General features: G+C 39.6%; 1 protein-coding gene across 4 annotated transcripts; it reads left to right on the top strand.

The window, feature by feature from the left end:
- Window positions 1-915: 915 nt before the first annotated feature.
- Window positions 916-22,076, top strand: CCDC83 (coiled-coil domain containing 83). 4 transcript variants are annotated; one of them, XM_056327780.1, is made up of 11 exons: window positions 916-1,021; window positions 4,164-4,276; window positions 7,092-7,176; window positions 9,132-9,300; window positions 9,920-10,087; window positions 12,858-12,949; window positions 14,111-14,179; window positions 16,644-16,765; window positions 17,790-17,875; window positions 19,363-19,547; window positions 21,416-22,076. In XM_056327780.1, exons 2-11 carry the CDS (start codon window positions 4,191-4,193, stop codon window positions 21,605-21,607), a joined length of 1,254 nt encoding a protein of 417 aa, XP_056183755.1. In that variant the 5' UTR covers window positions 916-1,021; window positions 4,164-4,190; the 3' UTR covers window positions 21,608-22,076. The 4 variants fall into 4 exon arrangements, with proteins under 4 accessions (XP_056183755.1, XP_056183757.1, XP_056183754.1 ...); XM_056327782.1 differs by having other exon boundaries at window positions 952-1,013; XM_056327779.1 differs by lacking the exon at window positions 916-1,021 and adding an exon at window positions 1,162-1,561.
- Window positions 22,077-22,401: the final 325 nt, after the last annotated feature.

The following is a 22,401-nucleotide window of genomic DNA, read 5'->3' as shown; positions in this document are numbered from 1 at the left end:
ACAATCTGAACAAAGTAGGTAAACGTGAATTTTGACCAAGAATGAGGACAAAGGCATTTTAGTGATTCACAGATCTATTTCAGTGGTAGAGTATGGCTTCAAGGGTTATGTGGCTCAGGCACTGATGTCCTGTGAGAGACAACAATGTACAGAGCCCATCCAAAACCGATGGAGGTCCACTGGCCAGCAAGAGAGAAGCAGAAGTAATTCTGGACCAGCCTCCAACCCTTCTTTCCATCTTCTTCTGCCCTGTCCCCACTGCTGGGGCATGGCTTTTTGCACAACACTGATGTATGAGGCAAAGGGAGTTACAGGCAGTAGTGTATGGTCTATTACCAGGGTGGAGGAGCTTGCTCTGTCCCAATACCTTGGGTGGTTTAGGGTGCTTCTTCCTGAGAAACCAGCTCTGTGATCACAGTTGACCCAGCTCACATTTGGTGTGGAACTGCCCCTACAACCGCAGAGCTTGGAAACACTCTTTTTCTTGAGGATAGCTGCAATTTTACTTCACAATTTTAAGCCTGCCATCATAGTTATCCATTTGGGTGAAACTCAAGCTGCCCCACGACCTTTGCCGATCAGGAATCCCTCTCAGGACTTAAATAACCCCTGTGCCCTGTTAACATTTGCTTTCCTCGCTTCCTAAGACGGGTCGGACGTACAGGAGTCACAAAGCAAATGCACCTGGCTGTTTCTGCAGGAGAGGCTTGGAAGTGTTTCTCCCTGCCCCCGGCCCGACGCCGGCTCCCTCACAGCCCGCCGAGGGACGGCGGGGCGCTTTACGCGGGCTTTTTCCCCGTCGGCAAGCGCCACGCGCTGCCGCCAGAGGGCGCTGCCGCCCCGCGGAGGGCTCGGGAGGGCGGGGCGGCCGTTGCCGTGGCGCCCGGCGGCTGTTGGCGGGGAGGTGGCTGTTGGCGGGGAGGTGGCTGTTGGCGGGGAGGTGGCTGTTGGCGGGGAGGTGGCTGTTGGCAGGCCCTGACTGACCGCCCGCCGCCCGCCGCGGGGCCCAGGCTGTGCGTGGGTGCGGAGGGGATGCGGGTGCTGGCCGGGTGCCGGGGTCGGGAGGTTGTGGTGACCCTTGGGGGCCCTGGATCGGGAGGGAGGCACTCGGATGTGGGCAGTGGCGTGGGTGGCGGGAGGATGAGGGGAGATGCTTCAAAGCTTAGCTGTATAGGGAACTCCTCGGTGGTGGGTGCTCAGGGCTAGTGGCGGGGTGGTGTGGCAAGGCTTAGGCACAGGTGACAGGACCAGTGGGGTCTGGTGGCTGTGGACAGGGAGGCTCCGTCCACTGTAAGGGGTGGCCCAGCTTTGCCCACTGAGGTGCCTGGTGGTGAGTATGCGGGCATATGTGCAAGGGACATGCCGGGACTGAGGGCAAGGGGGAGGTGTTAGCCTGCTTTGGAGGCTGGGAAGAGGTCCCCGTGTGGCTGCAGGGTGCTGAGGTAATTATTGACGGGGAGCTGAGGGAGGCTCCTGCTAATGCAGCTGCTTGAGATACAGTGGTAACGGTGTGAATGCAGGTGCTGGTGTGGGCGGCACTGAGGAGAGTGACTGAGCTCAGGTGAGTGGTGAGCGGGTGGTCCCTGCAAGGAGTGTCTGGAAAGTCACAGTAGTGGGGTGGCAGTGCCTGGGATCTTCTAGCTTCTTCTAGGGCTCTAATGACAGTGTTGTTATTGATTGAGAAAGTGCTGCTAGCCATAATGGGGGGGGGGGGGGGGGGGGGCTGTGAAGAGTTGTGCCTCATAGATGGTTTGGGAGAAGAGAAGAAATAAATCTTGCCCTCTGCAAATGTTTTCCTGCTGGTTTAAAATCTGCAGTTAATTCTCAGTCCCCCTAAACACGTCCCCTTCTCTCTCATGTGTGTGCATTTTCTATGGTTTGCAAAATCCAGCAAATCTGTTATTATAGTATGGGGTTTTACCTTGTTGTACAGCTTGGAGGCTTTTTTGTTGGTCCCTCCACAGGAAGAATTTCATAATTATATTGCTGGAGCTCACCTGGGGCTGGAGTTCCAAAAAAAACCCCCAAAATTTTTCAAAGTACTGCTGTTCAAAATGTTTCAGTTTGTATCTAGTTTTAAGCAGGGTATTTGATTATTTGTTTAGTGAAAGGGATAGAAAAAAAAAAAGCAAAAACAAAAAAAAAAGCTGGGGATTGCTGCGGTGATCTTCCATTTCTGATGAAAATCAGTACAATGAATTCTCAAGTGAAAGTGGAATCAACACCAGCCCAGTTAATTCTGCACTGAAGAAAGATGACAAGTTCTTTTTTTATACTTAAAACCCATATCCTGCACTTGTGCATTTGGACTGGAAATTTGAGAGGGGTCTAGGGATGCTACATACCTAACTTCCTGTTTCAGTGAGATTTCTTAATTCACTTCCTTTTTTAAAAATCTCAATCTTGCAAAAGTCATGTGTTTAGGGTTTTTAAAACTTTCATGAAAAATATTGTATAATTGTTATCTGCAAAGGTTGTGTGTGAATATTTAGGACTCAATATAGCTTCAGACTCAAGTGGACGTTCAGGTACAAAAGGATTTTTTTCTTGGATGTAAATGTCAGTAAGGTTTGCTGCAGTCGTGGTGATACTGTGAAACAGGCATGATTGTATTGGAAGTTTCACAGTGGAAATATTTTACTAACGTGTAGCAAACATTAAAACTTTGATCTGGGACATTTCAGAAGTTAAAAGTATAGCTGGTAGGAGTCAGGATTTTCCAGGTTTCTGTGAATTACATTAGCTGTACCAGTAACATAAATAACCAAGTGGTGCAAAGGCAGTGATTGACAGCTGTAGACAACTGTCCCTGTGAGTCTGAACTTTTCTTCAGCAGCAGAACAGACAAAATCTGCACAAGTAGGTTTCCAACAGACTAGGAATAAAATTCTTCTGGATAAAACATTATGAAAAAGATATTCCAAGGGCTAAGGAGCTGTGTGGAGATATTAGACTCCAAGGTATGTTTACCTTTTCACTTACCTTGTAGAGCTGCCACACAGTGAACATCCCTTTTACAAGCCTTTCTGCAATATATAGCACACTGCCTGCCCTCAGCACACACTTGTTTCATCAGCAGGCATCAACTAATCGAGGGTAGAAAGTTATTTTGTGTATGGAAAGCTGACATTGCCTTGCTTCAGGGTATAGTGAATACAGTGACAAGGCATGCGCTGGCATGTGGATTAGAGTGCATCTGTCAATAGTTGTTTTAACTTCCTTCCCTTGATTTTACATTGATTTGGCAGGCCTGCTATGTGGCTTTCCACTGATTTCTTTCTGTTTCCTTGTGTTCATTTTAATGGGAAAACTACCGTCTGCTGTATTTAGTCACAGAACAAGTTGTTATCAATTTTAGCTATTAGAGTGAGAATTGATAGAATTCAGAGCTTAAATTCAGAAAAGCAGTTTAATATGAAAACAGGTTATATACAGTGTTTCTACTCATTCAGTAAAACCTCCTCTGTTATATGAACTAATCTGGTTTTGGCATTTAATTATGTGACCACTAAAAGTGAAGAATCTTCGTACGTGCCCTTTTCTTGTGACCTTTTTTATTTTATATAATATGTGCTACCAGTTCCATTACAGAACTATTCATTGTCAGTTGAATTCTGAGCTTGGTAGTTGTGACAACAAGCCCAGGGAATACTGCTGACATGCATATCACTTCAGAGAATGGTTTTGTTCCAGCTCTGACAATGAAAACTGATATCAGAGTTGCAGTGAAAGACAAATATTCATAGTGCTATGAGAACAGAAGGAGCGGGAGAGAGATGCATATTAACAAGTGGACTCGATAAAACAAGCCCGATAAAGAAACAGAGGCAAACGATGGGAAAAGGAAAAACTGCTTGTTTGATTTGCAAGAATGTGAAACACAGCTCGCAGCAAGGGATGCAATAAGTGACTAGTGACAGAGGCCACTGTTCACGAACATATCTTTACTCAGGGCAACACTTCAGGATGTCCCCAAAACATGGGCCTGGGTGCTACCCTGGGCAGGATTATTGTTGTCAAAAAACATTGTTTTGTTTATTTCAGAACTGTTAAGAACTTGTCACAAGTGAAAAAAGCTGGTGAACATACGACGTTTTGTAGATCGTTCATTTATCTTCCCCCCCCGGCCCCCTTCTTTTCTGCTTGTCCTTTCCTGTCTTTAGATTTAACTTCTAAGTACAACAAAAAACATGGAAGAGAAGAAGAAAGAGGAGAAACCGGAAGAGCAAATTAAAGAGCCTGAATCAGCTTTCCCAGAAGCCTTACTAGAATTTCAGTAGGTTTAATGTATTTAACTTTTCACTCATATAGAATATGTGAATGTATAAAGCAGATTACAAAGACAATTTACCCAGTTCAGAGCCTGAGCTGATTGACTGTGGCAGTTATGTACTGTTCTTTTGTGTTCTTGTTTTCAAGGGTTTTCAATGGGTTTTCAAGGTTATTTTGGAAATATACAGTTTCAAAACCATACCTATAAGAAAGCATTTAAGTGGGTCTGAAATAATTTTATGCCGTTAGGTTATAACTTTGCAAAAAGAGTTTTATTATGTGGTCACTAGCCAGAACATCAAGATCTACAATTTGCTCCCTTGGTGAAGCTGGGAGTAGAGCACAAGGGAAGTGCTTTATTTTGAAAATAATGGAGGGACAACTTAAAGGTCTTTTAAAATCAAGCAGAGAAAAATAAGGGCCAAGAGGAGAATATCTGAAGTAGTTACAAAATAGACCAATTCATTTGATCTGCAGTCTCTTGAGTAGATAGGGAGAAGAAGAAAAATGAAGCTCTTTGACTTTTATCAAAGAGACAGAAACTGGGAGGTAAAAACCTCAATAGCATCCAATATTCAACAATTATCAGCATTTAGGAGCAAGGAGTAGTGCCTTGGTGTAGAAATGAAAAGCGGGTTAAGCAAACTGAAGAGCAACCAAATATAGCTCAAGTGACATCTGTAGGAGTTCACAGCGTTTACGCGGGATTTTCTATTTCATTTCACAAAGAACAGAGTACAAGTTTCCACAGCGAAACAAGACTCGATTTAGCTGAATCATATAACAAATAAATACCATCCAAAAAGTCAACAAACCCATCTATTTTGCTAAGAAATAAGCAAACTGTATTGCTAGGCCGAAAAAAAAACCTGCACCACTTCCTGATAAAATTGTTAGGCATATTCAAATATCCAAGCAAATGACTCATTTGTCTGAAGAGTCTTCCACTGAAATGGGTTCTGTACTGACACAGCGTCCACTGACACTAAACATATTTAGTTTCTACAGCAACGGTAGGGAGAAAAGGGAAGAAAAGTATTTTTCTTTCTGTCTTTATCTTCCTCTCTTTCCCTCTCCTTCTTTACCTCTCTAATCTATAAATTTTCTGTACCACTTAATTGAACAAAGCAGCATAATCACATAAGTGAATGTCACATTTGGCTTCAAGATTTATAGAGTGCATAGTATTTATTTAACTTCCATTCCTGATTTTTCTTCTGTGGATTGAAGAATGGTTGCTGTCCCTAGTGAATTTGGTATTTTGCATTTTTAGTATGGTTTTCTCTTTCAGGATTGGTTAGGAACAAAAATCCCATGGATTACTTGCCCAAGTAACATCCTACAGACTGGAAAAACTGTCATGGTACGGGAGAGGAGTGTTGTTTCTAGATGTTTAAATCATCTAGATGAAACCTACTATACAGGATTGAGAAAAATAATACAAAAGGAATCATCAGTCTAGCTATTTTGTTGCTTTAATCTTGCAAATACCAAAGAAAAATAATCTAAAGAGGAAAGTTCCAATATGTAGTGAACAAATTAGCAAATTCTACTCATATAAATTTTTGGCATTAACAAAGTGATGGATGTGGACTGCCACTTCATGGAAAATCTTAAAGTAGCAGAAATTAACATCAGCAGTATTCAAGATACAGAAATGGTTTAAAATGGCAGGTAATTTAGGAGGTCATACTGTGTGGCCAAGCTGTCACCTCTGTCTAATAAGTGATATATTTTTGCTGTAGCCATCACCACCATACTTCCATATCTCTGTTCTAGTCTCTTTAATTAATATCCTTGTACTTAATAGAAAACCTGAAGAATACCTTGGAGCACACTGACACCAGAGGATGCAAATCTAATAACCTGCAATTTGTGTGACTGAGTGATTCGAACTTAGCCAGCAAAAAATTATCTTCTTTTAAAACAACTTAATAGGGAGGGGCAACCCCACCCCCCCACCCCCCCCACCCCCACCCCCCAAAACAAAACCTCAAGGAACAGTAAAAGATATTGTGATAATTGTAATACTTGGCTCTGATGTGCCATATGGTGAATTAATTCTGGGAACAGAGGGAAAGATTACAGAGAATTCTGCAAACAGATACCATTTGCAACCCAGTATTTCTTCTTCTAGAAGAATGAACATCAGAAAAAAATACTTATTTTACAGCTGTGGCAAAGAAGATGATAAATAAGTCTATGAAAATTGTGAAAGCAGTAAGCTGGTTCTTCGACAAAAATGTGTAAATGTACTCAGAAGATACTACTCAGGCTGCAGTCCCTATTCCCTTAGGGCTTCTTAAAGGCTAACAAGTTATTGGTGTATAAATGCAGTTTATGAAGCTCAACAAACCACATTTTCAGAAAAACTGAATCCCATTTAATTTTCCAGTTTGGGATTCATCTGATCTATGTCTGAGTTAGTTGCCTAGGCTTCCTCTATAGTGAGTGGAAAATAAATATTTCTGGAACGCAAATATCCTTGTCCTAAAAAAGACCGGTGCAATAGGTCAGCTAAACCACGTCCAGAAAGAATAATTCAGCTTAATCCTCTCTAGCGGTTACAAAAGAACAGCATAATTGGGGAGTGTGTTTCCCAGTAGGAGTGTGAGATCTAAACTAACATGACAGTCTAGATGTATATGGGAAATAATTTCTTTACACATAGTAAGCGGATAGTGGTATCAACCCAAGTGGGTCAAGCAATATGATATGAATATAAACATTTCAGTAGTATTTACATCTAATCTAGCTTAAGTAACATTCCTCTCTTCTGTTTTTGTAAGAATGTCTCTTTCTTTACTCTTTCTCCACAGAATTAAGACAAAAGAAGCAGCAATTGATCGGGTTTTATTTGATCTGAAACAAGTGGAAAAAAAGAACAAAGAATATCATAAAAGAGTAAGTGACTGTGCATCCTTCTCTCAACACATTATATATGTGGTATTTTAACTTGCAGATTCGATTTTATTCTTTCAGTCCTAATACTACATTCACTGAAACTAGTCGTTGCAGTGTATTTCTTACGGTCAATGAAACTAGCGTTAGTGAGTCACTTTATGTGCTAAAAGTTAAGTGTGATCTGAATTAACTGTGGCATAAAGCATAAATGTCCTAAATATAGCCATGCAAAAAAGGAGCTGCAGTGGTAAAACATTGCAGAATAGCAGACAGCGGTAAGGTAATGTGAGTTCAGTGGAGGTGTTTTCTGTAACCGCCTAAGTATTTAATCTTACTCTGAAGCAAACAGAGCACAGCAAGCCCCCTTTTAGTAGGTAACTTTACTGCAGTACATTCAGGTGTGCCTTTTTAAACAATCTTGCACATATTCCTCAATATTTCAGTGCGTAAAGAAAAAACGGTATTAACTTCATTATTATTTTTTTTTGTCAGTAACGTTAGCAGCTCTAACCAAATATTGAGATTTGCTGACCTTCTTGGTTCACTTCTAAGGTGATCTGGAATTGCACAGGTCTCTATGACAGCTTAGTTACTCTTGCAAATTTCGTTTTAATGAAAACTGAACAAAGAGGAACGAGCATCACACAATTGTCTGGGTGCAATTTGTAGCACTGCTTGATGAAGACTCACTTTCTTGTGGCTTGAGAGTTGTGTTGGGTCATGTTTAGAATGCAGTTATGTAACTACTGATTGTACCTGAGTGACACTTTAAAGAACCGTACATATGAACTGCAAATAAAGAACTGTATATAAAGAACCATCATATGGCATCTGATAGCTGAAAGCAGTGAACTTCGAAAGTGGATATATATACAGCCACCTAATTAAATAAATTAAAATCACTCAAAAAGCCTTAAACTGGATTGTGAGATTAAACAGTGTTGCAGCCTGCACTTCCTGTAACAGTGAAACATTGAATCGAACAATGCCTCTCTGTCCTTCCCATGCCTGATACTTGCCTTGCTTTTATTAGTATCAATCTGTTTAGCCTTCCTTGGTGGTCCTTTCAGTGTTGATGCCTGGATGGTGTCTCACTTGTGGCCTTAACTATCAGTAGAAGTGGCATTTGGCTCTTCTTTCTGCAGGCGTCTTTTATGGTTGCTCCCCCAGTTTGCTGCTACTTCATGTTCTCTCAAGAACTCCATATTTTAGACTGTGCAGGGTACTTCAGAGTGTGCTTGAAGTGCTATTTGTTTAATTTAGCCATGTTTTGACATTTTTTTTAGCTCCATTCTTTGTTCCCTTCTTAATGTTTCTGAGTGGTTTTGAGTTAATCCTTCTAGAATGAGTAATGCTTGAGGCTCAGGCTGCTGCAGTTACTGTTACAGTTTGCTCCTTTACAGTATCCTTTCAGAGCAAACATACACAAATCAGTAATTTCAAATAATTTGAGTGTCACTTGAAGGGTCATGGCAAGGGATTATAATTGCAGTTGTGGAATCAGTAGGTATAACTAATTCCAGCTCTGACAAGATTCTCTACTTTTGTGTATACAAGTGACCTGGTTGATGACTTTTCTACATGAAGGTGGTACATTCTCATGAAGGATGTTGGTGTCTAGTAAATAACTCCTATGAGTAAATATTTTTATTAAATTGACCCACAAGGAACTTTCTTTGCAGGCAGTGGAGGACTACTGAAGTGCTGCACCAAGTACAGCAGTCATTTGTCTCTCATTTTCTTGTAACAATCCTGAAATTACTGAGAAATTTCTGAGACTTGCAGACTCTCCCTTCAACTTCATCCTTTTTTAATATGAAGAATAGGTATTTAGCTGAGTGTTTTTGCAGTGTATCCTGGCACTAGGTCAGATTTTATTTTTCTTTATTACTTAAGTTTGAAACTAATTTGAAAATGTTTTAATACATGCCTTTTCTTGTGTTGTTCTTTCGTAGAATGACCTTCTGAAGGAAGAACAGCAGGCACACATCAGGCGCATGCTAAGAAAAATAAAAGAGGAGAAGAAAAAACAAGATGAAAAGGAGGTTGTAACTAGAGATGATGTGGAAGACTTACTGAAAGCAAAATGGAAGTATGTTAAGGACAAAGAACAACTTCTGAAAGGTATGTTGTGAGTTGTGGAAGTGCAGTCTGCAGTTTACACAGTTGGGATTGAGTACTTTTTTTTGCATTTTAAGTAGAGATTCAACTTCCTTGTTGCGTAAAAGGCATAAAGATATTTCTCCCCAAAATTAAACTCTCTCAACGTGGTATGAGATTGTGGGGGCTTAATCTGTTCCAAGTGATGTATATTACTGTGCAAATAGAGAGGCTTCATTTTTTCTATACAGTTGAAACCCATGAAAGCCCTGAGCACTGGCTTCACTGGAAGAGTTAAAAAAAAAAGTATTGATGTCAGCAAAAATGACCAGTTTTGATTGTTGAAAGTTCTGTCTGCCATCCCTGTGATTCTGAGGGAGACACATGTCTTAGGTTACAACATTTCAGTGAGACTGTTGTGCCTCCTTGGCAGGATAAGATCAGACTGTTTTCGGCAGTGATAATGGCTCTTGACACTCTGTGAGGCCATCATGTCGTAATGTAGCGTAGAAGAAACATCCTTCTTTCTCCAGTCCCAGTGAAACTGCCTTTAATATAGAATGTGATGGAGTTGTAAGAATTATGGACTATCAGTTGAAAAAATTGGTAATGAACTTGTCTTCTGATGTTCTTATTTTAATAGATCTGCACTCCCAAATTGAAGAAACTGCCCAAAAACTTTCAGTAAAGCAGAGTGAGAGAGATTTTTGGTTGGAGTACAAAAATGTAGGAAGTGAAACACAGGCCAACAAGATTATGAATCTAGAAAAAGACATTAAGGAAGTCAAAGATAACCTTCATAGAACTACAGGTCAGTTTACAGCTAGTGTAATGCAAGTTTTACAGGCTGTCTGTATATTACTTATAGGAATTAATTAAATTATAAATTTAATTTGAGGTCAAGTTCTAGGAATTTCTGTCAACTTTTCCAAGGCAGTGCACCTAAGGTGGGCTGCATAATCCTGTAAAATGGAAGAACTCTGTCTCTGTGTCTGTGAAAGTCCCTTTACTAAAGAAATTGACAAAGTTGCAGAAATTATGAACATTTAAAGAAACTGATAAGCTCGTCTTCTGATGATTTTCTTATAAAATACAGGCAACCCATTTTTAAGAAACGTTACTGCAAAGGACAGCAATTTCCTAAAAATAAATCTACATATATCTAGGTCACCTACACACGGGATTCCCTTAGCAGGCCATACTTGAAAATGTTGTCTGCTGTTGTTGCTTCTCAGCATGCTGCAAGCACTTCACATGTTGAAAACTCCTTTGACAGGAAAGTGCGATGAGCTCACTCTTGGAACAGGCTGTCGATTGAGCATACTGGTTTAAACACAGAACTAGAGGGAGCTGTTTAGCCAGTGGTCGGAACTTTGCCTCCGAGTTGCATCCTCTCCTGTATGAGGGAGGCCCTGCAAAACTGACAGTACAGACATACACAAATACTGGGAACTGCTTCAATACTGACACAACAGTGGAATTCATTTGAGAGTTTATGTATTCTGGTGCTGAGTGCTTCACAAAGATTTCCTTACTACTGCATTATTTTAAAATCATTTCAATATTTTGCTGTTACATAACCCATGCTTCTAAGGGGAGAAGGATGTCCTGGTTTTCTTCCTCTATGTCCCTCTCAGTATGCATGACCACAGCCAAGCAGCTGGTAGTAACAGGCAGTGACACTGCTCTAAGGGTCTCTGTATATTGTGCCAACCATTGCCAGGCATCAACTACTGTGGATAAGAGCCAGCTAAGCTATCTTTTTGTTTCTTAAAACATATTTTATCATGATTAAGATCTGTGTTTTCTGTGTTGCCAGATAGCTTGTCAGGTATCCATCTCTGTATTCAGGAGAGGTTGATATTTTTCATTATGCATTTTCTGTGTTCTTAATCAATGTAACTTTCCTATAGAGCTGCTGAAATACGAAAAAGAGAATGGGCTTTTATATAGAATGCCAGAATGGGCTAGTAAGAACATTCAGTCTGACCTCATGCATGTCACAGGATACAGAGCCAAAAAATTGTGGTCAAACGGAAGTGTATTTATAGAAAGACAGTTAGAGAGGTATATATAGCAGTTGCCTAATTAACATACTGCAAAATGATGCTGCCAGTACTGGATGTTAGCATAATATTTTACTCAACTTCCTAAAATGAAACTTATAAAGTAGCCTGGGAGTACAGCCTTCTAGCCTGCACAAAAAAAAAAAAAAAAAAAAAAAAAAGAAAGAAAGAAAGAAAAATCTAACAAGCATCCAGAGTAATGCAGAAGCAAAGTCAGCTTGCTCACTTCTCGAATGTGCAACAGGCTTAGGGAATAAACATAGATGAAAAGGTTTCTGTCTCTGTAGGTACCACTGAAGGGCTTGATGCTGGCACTGTTCATGTAGTCTGGGGGTGACATTTTAAACAAAATTGCTGGAGGGAAGAGGAAGAAAAAGAATGCTATACACTTACATGAGGTGTGGGGGAAACTGTTCCAGTGAGAGTTAGGGAAAATAGCCTCCTTAGAAACAGCAGGTATGTCTGAACAGTTCCTCCTTCTCTTCATTCTCCTAGTACAACTCAGCTTGTTTACTTGTCTGAAAGAATGAAAAGATGAATTAGTTATAGTATGTAAGTACTTCCATTTCATTCTGCCAAGTCTAGATGGTGGATTGATTACAGCAGGCCAGTTTCCACAGTGTTAAATTAAGAACTAATGCACAACTAATGCACCTTTCATATTTGACTGCCTTTGACTCCACAGTGGGTCCGTGACCAAATACTCATTTACAGCCAGATCAGCAATAGGCTGTCTGCAACACAAGTGCAGAGCCAGGCTGAATTTTAAGCCTCTGGAACAAGTATGAAGTGCTTTCCTTGAAATTACTACAGTGTCATTCATTCCTTCAAAAGGAGAAAATACTAAGGAGCAGTGGGCTATTTAGAATAGCACAAAAGCAACTGAAGAGAAGGGTGAAATAATTAAATACCAAGTGATTAGAACTTGAGGCCAAATAAATTCAGTTTAACGTAAGACGCTTCCTAAATAACGACCACAAGTAACGATGAAAGCAAATATTTGAGGCAATTGCCACATTCTCTATTTTGTCCTGTTGTCAAATTAGAACACCCTGGAAGGCTTAGATAAGTCAGAAAATGTATTAGGCTCTGTATAATAACTGTCGGGGAAAAAAAAAAGCCACATGGATAAGATGATCCAATATGCTTCTATACCTAAAAAACAAGTTTTCTAAGCAAATCTCTTGCATGACTCCAGGAGTTCTGTGATTGATAGAGACAAAATTTAATGCTAAGATCCCAATATTGTAGCAGTGAATTGCTCAGCTGTTGTAGTTGCCAACAGAAATGTGTAAGCCACTTCAGGTTTTAGTTTTGTAGTTCAGACTACAATAACTTGGGTTTAGGAGGACAGTTTCTGTGGAGAAGAATGTTTGAATCCTTTCTGTGGAGCATCTATGCATGTGATGCTGGTTAATAAGTTACAGATTAGGAACAACATGCTGATTATCTATTTGTTTTCAGCAGAATTTGATGTCAAATAATGGTTTCTGATTTTCTTTTTTTGTTTTGAAGAATATTACACAAACACTTTGAAAGCAGTGAAAGAAGAAAATGACAGACTGCTTGAGAGGCACATGGAGTTAAGTAAGGAACAGGCTCATGAGGTATTCCTTCTGCCTTTTTCAAAAGTGCTAACTTCATCTTAGTTAGCAGTCATCTACTCTGCATTAATAATTATTTTATCTCAAATTAAGATTTGAAACTTTTCTAATAAATTAGGAGTAAAATAAACTGTAAAACTTCTTACTAAACATAGCATTGGTTATTGTTATACACACATGTACTTTTTTTTTTCCTTTTTACATCAGGCTAACAATGAGTAGCCTGAGCAATTTGACAAAGGAGGTATGGGAAAGTGGGGCACCACGCACTGATATGACTTGTTCAAGAACATGTCACTTTTGCTGTGACTTTGATTTTGACATTTGTATGGACTTCAGAAAAAAATAGCACTAAGAGATTGTCTGCATGGAAGCATACATAATTTTGAAAAAAGAAAAAGTTGTTGCCTTGTACTTATAAAGTACAACATTTTTAAAATGCCAAAATAACGCAGTTTACAGTAAAATTTAGGCTTATTGATACATTGTCATCTCTGCCAGCTCTGATTTGCAAATATGATTTACAATGCATTTATGGTGATGACTTCTTACACTGTATGCAGAGCACACCAGTACAAATCACTGGTTGGGCCCATTAGGTATTTAAATTCCCCTGGCTTCCATGCTGGACTTTTCAGTCACATGAGAACATAATCCAAAGGACTGTGCTTGTGGTGATCTACAGAAGCATCTTCCTTCCCAGTTGTTCCTTTCCACTTAGTGACATCAATAATTAAATTGTAGCCTTGGCTCGTTAGCATAGATGTCTCCTTGTCATAGATCAGTACTGCCTAATTTGTGATTTTGCTTGGGTTTTTTAATAGCTAAATTTCTGTCTGATTTCCTGAAAACAGGAAGATTTGAGCAGTAGTGAGAACACAGCAGAATGTGTTAGACCAAAAGGAAATGTCCTATTTTAATATGGGAACTTACAAAATATTGGTAAATTGCTTGACATATAAACCACACCGTACAGGATGATGAAGAAACAGCTGGTCTTGTGGACTAAATCCCCTTGTAATCCCTCAGGGGATTCAATGCTACAGTCTGTTGTGTGGATGTTTCTTAATTATCTCCTGCTAAACAGCAGAAGGTTCTTTATAGTATGCAGCACTGTCAAAGTCTTGCTTTCAGAGGAGATGATCTTAAATCGTGTTTTCTCAGAATGCCCTAAGATGCTTAGACAAAAACAGTCGCAGAGAAATTGAAGAGAATGAATGGCTGAAAGAAGAGGTAAGAGAATCACCTGTGTACAGTTTATCATCGTAGTTCAGGTGTGAAATACCATGGCCTACAGTTGTAACTGTTTCTAGTGACAAACCTCTGAAGACTTTCATAGGAAAAGGAGAGCTCTTTTCCTGTAATTAATCTGTAATCCTGAGTAGCAAACAGTGTATGTGCTGAATAAAGGTAAAAGGTGAACATCTACTTTCACAAATGAAGGACCCCTTTTCTTGCCCCAGCAGCAGTTATGTGAAGGGCTGCAACGTTCCATACAAGTAAGTATCTGTGGAAACTGAGTTACTATATAATGTGAAAGTTCAACCATGTAAGTACCTGAAGAGTGTAGTTTTGAATTGCATTAAAGTTCTAGTGCTGCAGTATTGAAAGGAAACAGATATGGATGTTGGAAAACATTTTGGAGAAAGAGCTTTGAGACAGCTTTAAACGGGACATAATAAAGAAACCCTGGAGAATAGTACACTGAAGAGAGGAAAATCAGGATCGTATATAGTTGTAAATGATTAATTGATAGCTCTTATACTATCCTTTAATGGCAATTTAGAGCTACATATTAGACTTTTGTAACTTTCCTCATCAAGAAAAAACTGTTTTGTGAGCCAAATTTAGGAAACTGATTTTTCCACAGTGAAAGTTTTATTGTTTATTCCAATCAATACAGGTTCTTTGTTACGATCAAATCTAGGCAAGACATTGGAGGGAAGCAATACCCTTTCCCACCTTTATAACCTCACCGTTTAGAACTGAGCAAAACTTTTGGGGAAATGAATGACGTTATTATTTCTCTGTGCTACACCAACAAACCTGGCAGAGGTTTCCCCATTTTACTTACTGGTTTAAGATACTTGCCTGTGTGCAGGGATACAGCTTGCTTTCTTCCCTTTAATAAGCTCTGAGCTTGCATCCTTAACTTGCCAGGGTGGATGTCCAAACCACAGCTTCTTAGGCAACGAGGTAGGGGCCAATAGGAAAGAATTACTGTTTTGATTTGTATAAACAAACCGGAGCTCAAATCTATACATCCTATCACTGAATGAGTACGAATTCCCTTCCCATCTCCCTTTCTCACTGAACACTTAGGAATCTTACCCATGTTAGGCAGTGTCAACAAGAGAGGTACACTTTGGAGTACTCATGTCCTGAGGGGCCCTCACTGCAGAGTTGAGGGATTTGGGTTTTTCCTCTCAACTAGAAGTTTCCTATGTTATGAATTAGTGCTTTGAATTATTCTGGAAGTCCAAACTATTATCACTAACTTCCCCAGTCCTCTGAATTCACCCTTTCATTTTCTCTGCTTTTCTTATACAGATGTAATATTTTCTTTTAGGCTAATGTTTATATGTAGCTGACAGACTCTTCCAGTATTTTCTTTTGGGGAGATAAATAAAAAATTTCAGTTTTGTCTCAGTTCAAAATTCATCATTTTTTCAGTTTGGCCAACCAACTGAAAAATGACTTGCCAAAGCAACCCTAAACTAGTTACCTTCACTAAACTAGTTACCTTGAAATTTGAACAGATTTGGAGACTTAAGTCACATTTTTCTACAGTTACTGTGTCACACCAAGATGGTGCAAAGCTGCATCACCTCATTGTGCCAAGCCATGTCCTGTTACTGGTTACTGCCCTGTCATTTGCACTTTTTTTAATCCCTGGAAGAAATGGGAACTAGTTTTTAACTGCAAATTTGGATGAGTATAGCTGGGTTAATTTGGCTTTGGTGAGAACAGATGCATTCAGATCACTAGGTGCTGCTTTTAAACATGTGCCTACGGCTAAAATTTCTTGGAAGGTACCTGTCCCATAGTACATTCCACTTCCTTGTGAAGTGGGGTAAGAAATTCAGGAAAAGTAAGAGGAATTGTGGGAACTGAATAACTAGTATCCCTTGTTAGTAAAACTTTATGGCAACATGGGGCGATTACCAGTCCAAAAGAAAGTAGAACCTGCAGTTTAGCCAACATCATAGCTTACTTGGACCAAAAGCTTCACTAATTCTGGGTAGGAAGGTCTTATGTATAGGCAGGAATTAGAAAAGCAACACTAGCTGAGCAGGATCCTGAATTTAACTCTGCAAAGAAGGTTTTTCTCTCTCAAAGCTCTAATGTGAAAGCAAAAATGAAAAAATCCAGAGCTTCTGCCTACTAGACCTGTTTGGCTGCATGAGAAGGCTTACTATCAGGGCTGCATAGCCCAAATGTGTGGCTGTGATTGACAGAGTTGTCCCAGTAAAAGCTCCTAATAAAGGTGTGAAAGAGCCAGAGAGGCCTTCCCCTTGCCTAAAAAAAGTGTCACTGTTTCTCCACCAAATGTGGTCTTGCTGATAAAGCTGCATTTTTTCTAGGCATGTGCTATGAAGATAGTTACTATTAAAGCTTTCCAAAATAGCTATAGACTTCGTAATATTATATTCTTTTTTTCTCTTTCTTGGTTGTTTTTTTCTTTAATTGTCAAAAGATTAAGATGTACCAAAAGGAAGTAAGTGATTTGAAAGCCTCTATCAACCTCCTGGAAGAAGAAAATATTGGTTTAGTGACAAAACTGGTCAATAGCAGACTTCAGAATCTGAAAGCACACAGGTAAAATGATGCCTTACAAATTCAAAAGTGATTAATTTTTTAAAAAGATAATGTTGCCTTCTGCCTCTAGAGCTATTTGGGCTCTCCCACAACAAAGCCAAGGTAGTTTTCTAGTTGAGGGGAGGCAGGATTTAACTGAGTGGGACTTGTATCTCTGAAGGATGATAGCAACATTGAAACCTCCCAAATACCAAAATTCGGGAAAGAAATGGGGTTCTTTTATAATCGATTAAGACCTAGTGACACTCGCTTTCTTTTAGTGGGGATACTACTGGGGCTTGGAAATAGTTTCTCTCCGTTTTAATTGACTCAGACCCAGCTTCTCCATCCAAGTGCTGAGTAATAGATTTTTCCTTTAGTGTTGGCAAAACATTCAAGGATGTGAAGATTAATATGCAAATATATGGGGTTTTGCAATCTCAAGTGAAACAGATGACCTGGTACTGAGCAAGGAAGAGGCCTTGGGATAGGTCTGTCTGTAGATGTGTCTGTAATAATAGTTCCTTTGTATTGCAATTATTTAACTTGTTCCCTAGAGAAAGATTAATTTAGCTGCAAAATGCAGACACTAATGATATTAAAACCACGGTGTAACAATGGGAATGATCCATCTTCATTTATCCAGTCCCAGCTCAGTGTTTTTAGCCATATTGCATGAAAAAGTTCCAAGTCTAAGAAATGACCATTTTTCTCTCCTCTCCAAACTTTGGACTGCTTTTAAGCAAGAGTTGCCAGCTGTGGTTTGAGTCTTGGACTGACTGGAGACTATAACATTTGTTTTCCTTTAGTCTCATGGACATAGTTGAACTTAGGAACGAAGAATAAAAAAAGAGCAGCTTATTAGCCACTAAGCTACCTGGCTGCCTCCATTGCATTTTTAAACCATTGCGCATTTGTGGTTAAGCAGGCAAATGGCTTTCGGAAAGGGTGCCCTTCCCATCACCCCAAAATATTGCACAGAACAATTTAGAAAGAAAATTCAGACCTCTAATATAAGTATCAATTTATGTTTTTAATTTCATAGGCATTTGTTTCTTACCCAGACTGCTGGCTTGCAAGATGAATTTCCTAAGGATGAAATGAAAGAAGCAGAGTATAGAAAACATGCAGGTAATGCACATGCCAGCAGCTTAGAACTTATAAGTTACTGAACATTTACATACTTTTATTTTCTTTTTTATCAAACTGCCTGTTTGACATGGTGATTAATTTCCCACTTAATTGCAGCCACTACAGCAATGACAGACTGCAGTTTGTGTTAAGAAGACAAAACCGCAATCTACCTGTAATACAGTTTTAAAATTGAAGTTGATGTTTAGATTGTTGAATATAATTACTGATATAGAGCTAGCCTGGCATGTGGTTAACAGGATTGGCCATCTTTTATGCAGATATGATTCATATCTTAATCAGTTCTTTGCTGATGCATATCATCATAACTTCATTGTATCTTGTCCCTGAGAGGACACTCTTGAACTCTACATGGGCTTTCACTTGAAGTGTACATGCACTTTACATTCATTCAGCTCACAGAGATATACTGCAGTTAGATTAGAAATAAATCCCTGGCAAGAGCAGATGAAGCTACGTGGAGCTCAGCCCGAGCTGAAAATCTTGGTAAGCAGTACTGAATTTTGGGCTGAATCCCAATCTATTCTGGTAGGTGTGCCCTGGAAAAGAATATACCATTAGGCAAGAAGGACCATGTGACTGTGCTTATCTAATTAGGGTGGCTTTTATGGATTCTTGTTTTATTTAGGGTGGCTTTTTATGGATTCATGTTTTATTTTATATCTCTGTGTGAGCAGAAGAAATAGGGGGCAAAAGGACAAAATTACATCAAAGGGGTAAATTTCAAAAATTGAAGCCATACAGTTATGGATACGCGAACAAGTTTGTTGAAGTTCTGATCAGTTCCAGCCATTGGTGGGCCTTTCTGGAACCATCAGGCACCAGCAAACATGTTGACTAAGATTTCTGAATTAGAAATATGTTTGCTTCAAACAGTTCAGCTCTATCACCTTTGCTAGACCTTTACAAATGTTACTGGGAGAAGTAGGTTTTGTTTCAGTAAGCTGGGGTCAGGGCATTGTCCCGGGCAAATTCCCAGAATTGCCATCCTGGGAAATCATGAACTGCAAATGTGAGTTCTTCAGGGGAGTTATAAGTAGACTAGCTGTGTTTCAGGAACTTGGGTATGTGTAGATATAGATACATGGATATACTAAAAAATTATACTTGTTTTTGCTGCCTGTCCCATATTTTTTTTTCAGGACTATGTAAGATTTAAGTTGAACTGATAAAAGCTCTTTTTTTTTTTCCTCCTGGCCTGTCCACAGACCCATTACTTCTAACTTCCAATCAATTTCAGTCCCTGAGCTTGATCAGAAATTGTGAACAGAAATAAATATAGAAAAATCAGTGAGCAAAATCAACATTTGGCTTGGATTGCCAATTAAAATCCTACCAAGCTGTTCTTTGCATTGCACTGGCCAAGCCACATTAAAGATTGCAGGCAATGCTCATATCATGTACTAATTCTGATTTTCATAAGGCTTAATGATTGCATACACATCAACGTTCTTCTCTTTAAAAAGCAAAGACAGATGGAGATGAAAATCTCAGAAGTGACACGGTCTCCTGTCAGAAAAAGAAAGCCTTTCCAAAGATTCAGTCTAAAACAGAGAATGAGAAGCCTCAAGACAGTGATGAGGAGCTGTGGGAAAAGTCATTCACTCCACCTGTTGATAGTTTGTTGTACAAAGCTGAAGAAGATTTCCAGGTACGAGTTAAAGTTACCAGGTCTTTCACTGACACAAACATCTTTCTGTATGGAGCATGAATTACTTCCAGGAGCGTTCTACTCCCAGTGATTTTATGGCAGAGAAAACTCCAATGTCTTTTACCTAGTGTGCCACTCAGATGCTTAATCATAGGCATCTGGTTCTATTTGAGATCGTTAGGACACTCCCTGTCCTTCAGATGCTGGGCCAAAAGAATATAGGTTCTGTGTCATATAGGCCAGTCTCACCTGGATGTTTTGGATGCTTTAGGGCATTTCTCGTAGCACAAGATGCGTTATTCTGGCAATTGAATGCTGTCCTAGGAATCAGCATATGTGAGTGTCAGGATGAAATTCCCCTAGCAAGAATCCCGAGTGTCAGCTAGTGACAGTTTTCTGTGGTATTGCATAGAATTGTTTGCTTGGATGTTGGTTCTTTAGAATTTATGTTGCATAGGAGCATTAAATGTTCAACAAGTAATTTATTCCTTCAACAGAAAGCTAGGATGAAGGTGTTCCTGGGTGCAAAATACAGGGGCTGAGAAAATAAAAAGGTACAGGTTATATGTAAATAAGCAGTTTGTGTGGCTCTCAAAAGAGGTGCTGGCAGCTGCTTCAGGAGGTCTTCAATCCTAGCTTGCAAAAAGATGTTTCCTGGGTGCCTTTGATACTACATTCTTGTTATGAAAACTTGAATACATTTCTTAATAAACTAACTATTCTTAGAAAATATATTACTCTACATCATCAATTTCTACTGCAAATTAAAGATGATATAGCCGTGGTGCAGACTGCAGGGCTTGCTGTGTAAAGATACTTCTCCATAATGTTTCTTTACTCTTGAATATTTTATTCAAACTTACTCATTATGGAGTTTAAAGAGACACGTACACACACACACAAAAATAACCCCAGCTACAACTCTTTTTCTAGTAATTTGTTATTAGTTTGATTAATACCATGCAGCTTGTCTTCAGAGAAATCATCCTGTTGCCTTGATCAGAGATAACATCAGGAGTGGCTCGGTCCTGAAGAGTCATTAGAGAGAAAAGCTGAACACGTAACAAAAACGTTCTCTGCAGGTGCTTGTTCCCTTGCAGCTGTTGCCTCGGGAGAGGAATGCTAGCTTTACTTCTTTCTTCCTGCTGTTAGCACTGCATAGCCCACCCTGCTGAGGGCCGTAGGTGCTGCTGACGTTCTTGTACTTCCTAACAATGAAGGTATAACTGCTGACAGTGGAGTTGCATTGGCAACTATTATGAAAGCATTTACTAAAGACAGGTGATTCAAGGGCTTGCACTGCAGGGTTCCTTCCCCCTCTCCCTGGCCTTGGCTCTGCGGGCCTGCTCCTGCCCTTAGGGAAGGCAGAGTGCACATCAGCCTTTTCTGTAGCTGATTCACTCCCTAACCCAGCAGAAAACCTTGCCTTTTTTTCTCCTCCTGAATTAGTTTTCTGTTGGGTTATTCAACCAAATTGACTCAGAGGTTTGGAGAAGACCAGAGCCAGAACAGCCGTGGTGGAAGCACATGGCTGAGCTCGGACCTCTCTTTTGGCAGTAGTGAACTGTTGGATTAGTTTAATTCTTCTCACAGAACTGAACTTGAGAGCAGAATTTAGTTTGCAGAGAAAGTGTCATCAGTGAAAACACACAGGAAAAGAAGAGGGCAGCATGGCTGCAGCCTCCTAAGCCGAGCTGGCTTGTAGACCAAGCCCATTAACACTGATGCTACCAAACACAGCAAACCCAGGGCAGCATCGTTACAGTTGCTTTTAAAAAGAAAGTTGCTAGGGTTTGTTTTTGGTTTTTTTTTTAAGAACGGTTGCTTTTCTATGTAATTGCAGAAGAATTATATTCTTTCTTCTTAAGGAATACTTAAAACTGGGTCCTCTGGAGACAAAGCTAATGTGTGTGGTTGGAAGAGCCATGCCTATTCATGAAGAACCAGAAGAAATGCCAAGCAGGAGCCACACAGAAGATGGTGTTATTGGTAAATCAGATGGGCACATCACAGCCCAGATGATCAAGGCCTTATCTAAAGAAAAGGTTGGTGAAAAATAAACAAGCTGTGCTGTTAACGCAGAAATGTAACATTCTCAGTTCATTAAATATTTGCTCTGTTCTTCAAGGAATGTGTGGCACTGGGCTTTGTGGAAACTATTTTTGAGTGCCTGAATCATGATTTACACATACAAGTTGAATGAGAGGTATGTCTGTGTGCAGACGGCTAATTGAAAGGTTGCTTCCCTTACCACTGTGAGCACTCTCGTGCACTTTTTTTGGCTTCTCAGTCCACATATAGCTGCTCAGATAGCTAATAAAGGATCATAGTTAATATGTAGGTTTTGTGGTCCCCACTTGCAGTCTGTCAAATGTGGAATTCCCTCTTGATCAGACACAGAATGAGTAAATACAGGCTGCCATAAAACGCAGAACTATTACATACTTTGCTAAAACAATGTAATTTATCCAAGCACAACTCAACTATTGCTAGAAATTGAATGTTTAAATGCATTTTATCTGTCTCCATAAAACCCCCCTAAATATATCGAAATAACAAAAAAAAATGGAAAAAAAATGGAAAAAAAATTAAAGAATCATGAAAAAAATTATGAAAGTCTTAAATTTTTTTTTTTTTTTTTTTAATTGGCCAAATACATTGTGTAATCCTGTATCTTTGGTTTGTAGCTGGTCTGTATGAGCACAGTATCTTAGTGCATCGATTCAGTGAGGGGGTTTCTATGCTTATTGTACATCCTGGACACTCTACCAGGAGTACGCAATGCAGGTTTTTTCCACAGGCACAAGCAGGCTTCCAACCTCTGCATTTCCCTTTAGAAACTTGTGAAAGCATT

The sequence above is a fragment of the Falco biarmicus genome, chromosome 2 (genome assembly GCF_023638135.1).
Source record: "Falco biarmicus isolate bFalBia1 chromosome 2, bFalBia1.pri, whole genome shotgun sequence".
Classification (NCBI taxonomy): Eukaryota; Metazoa; Chordata; class Aves; order Falconiformes; family Falconidae; genus Falco; species Falco biarmicus.
Note: the sequence above shows the minus strand (reverse complement) of the source record. Positions and strands in the feature narration are given on the sequence as shown.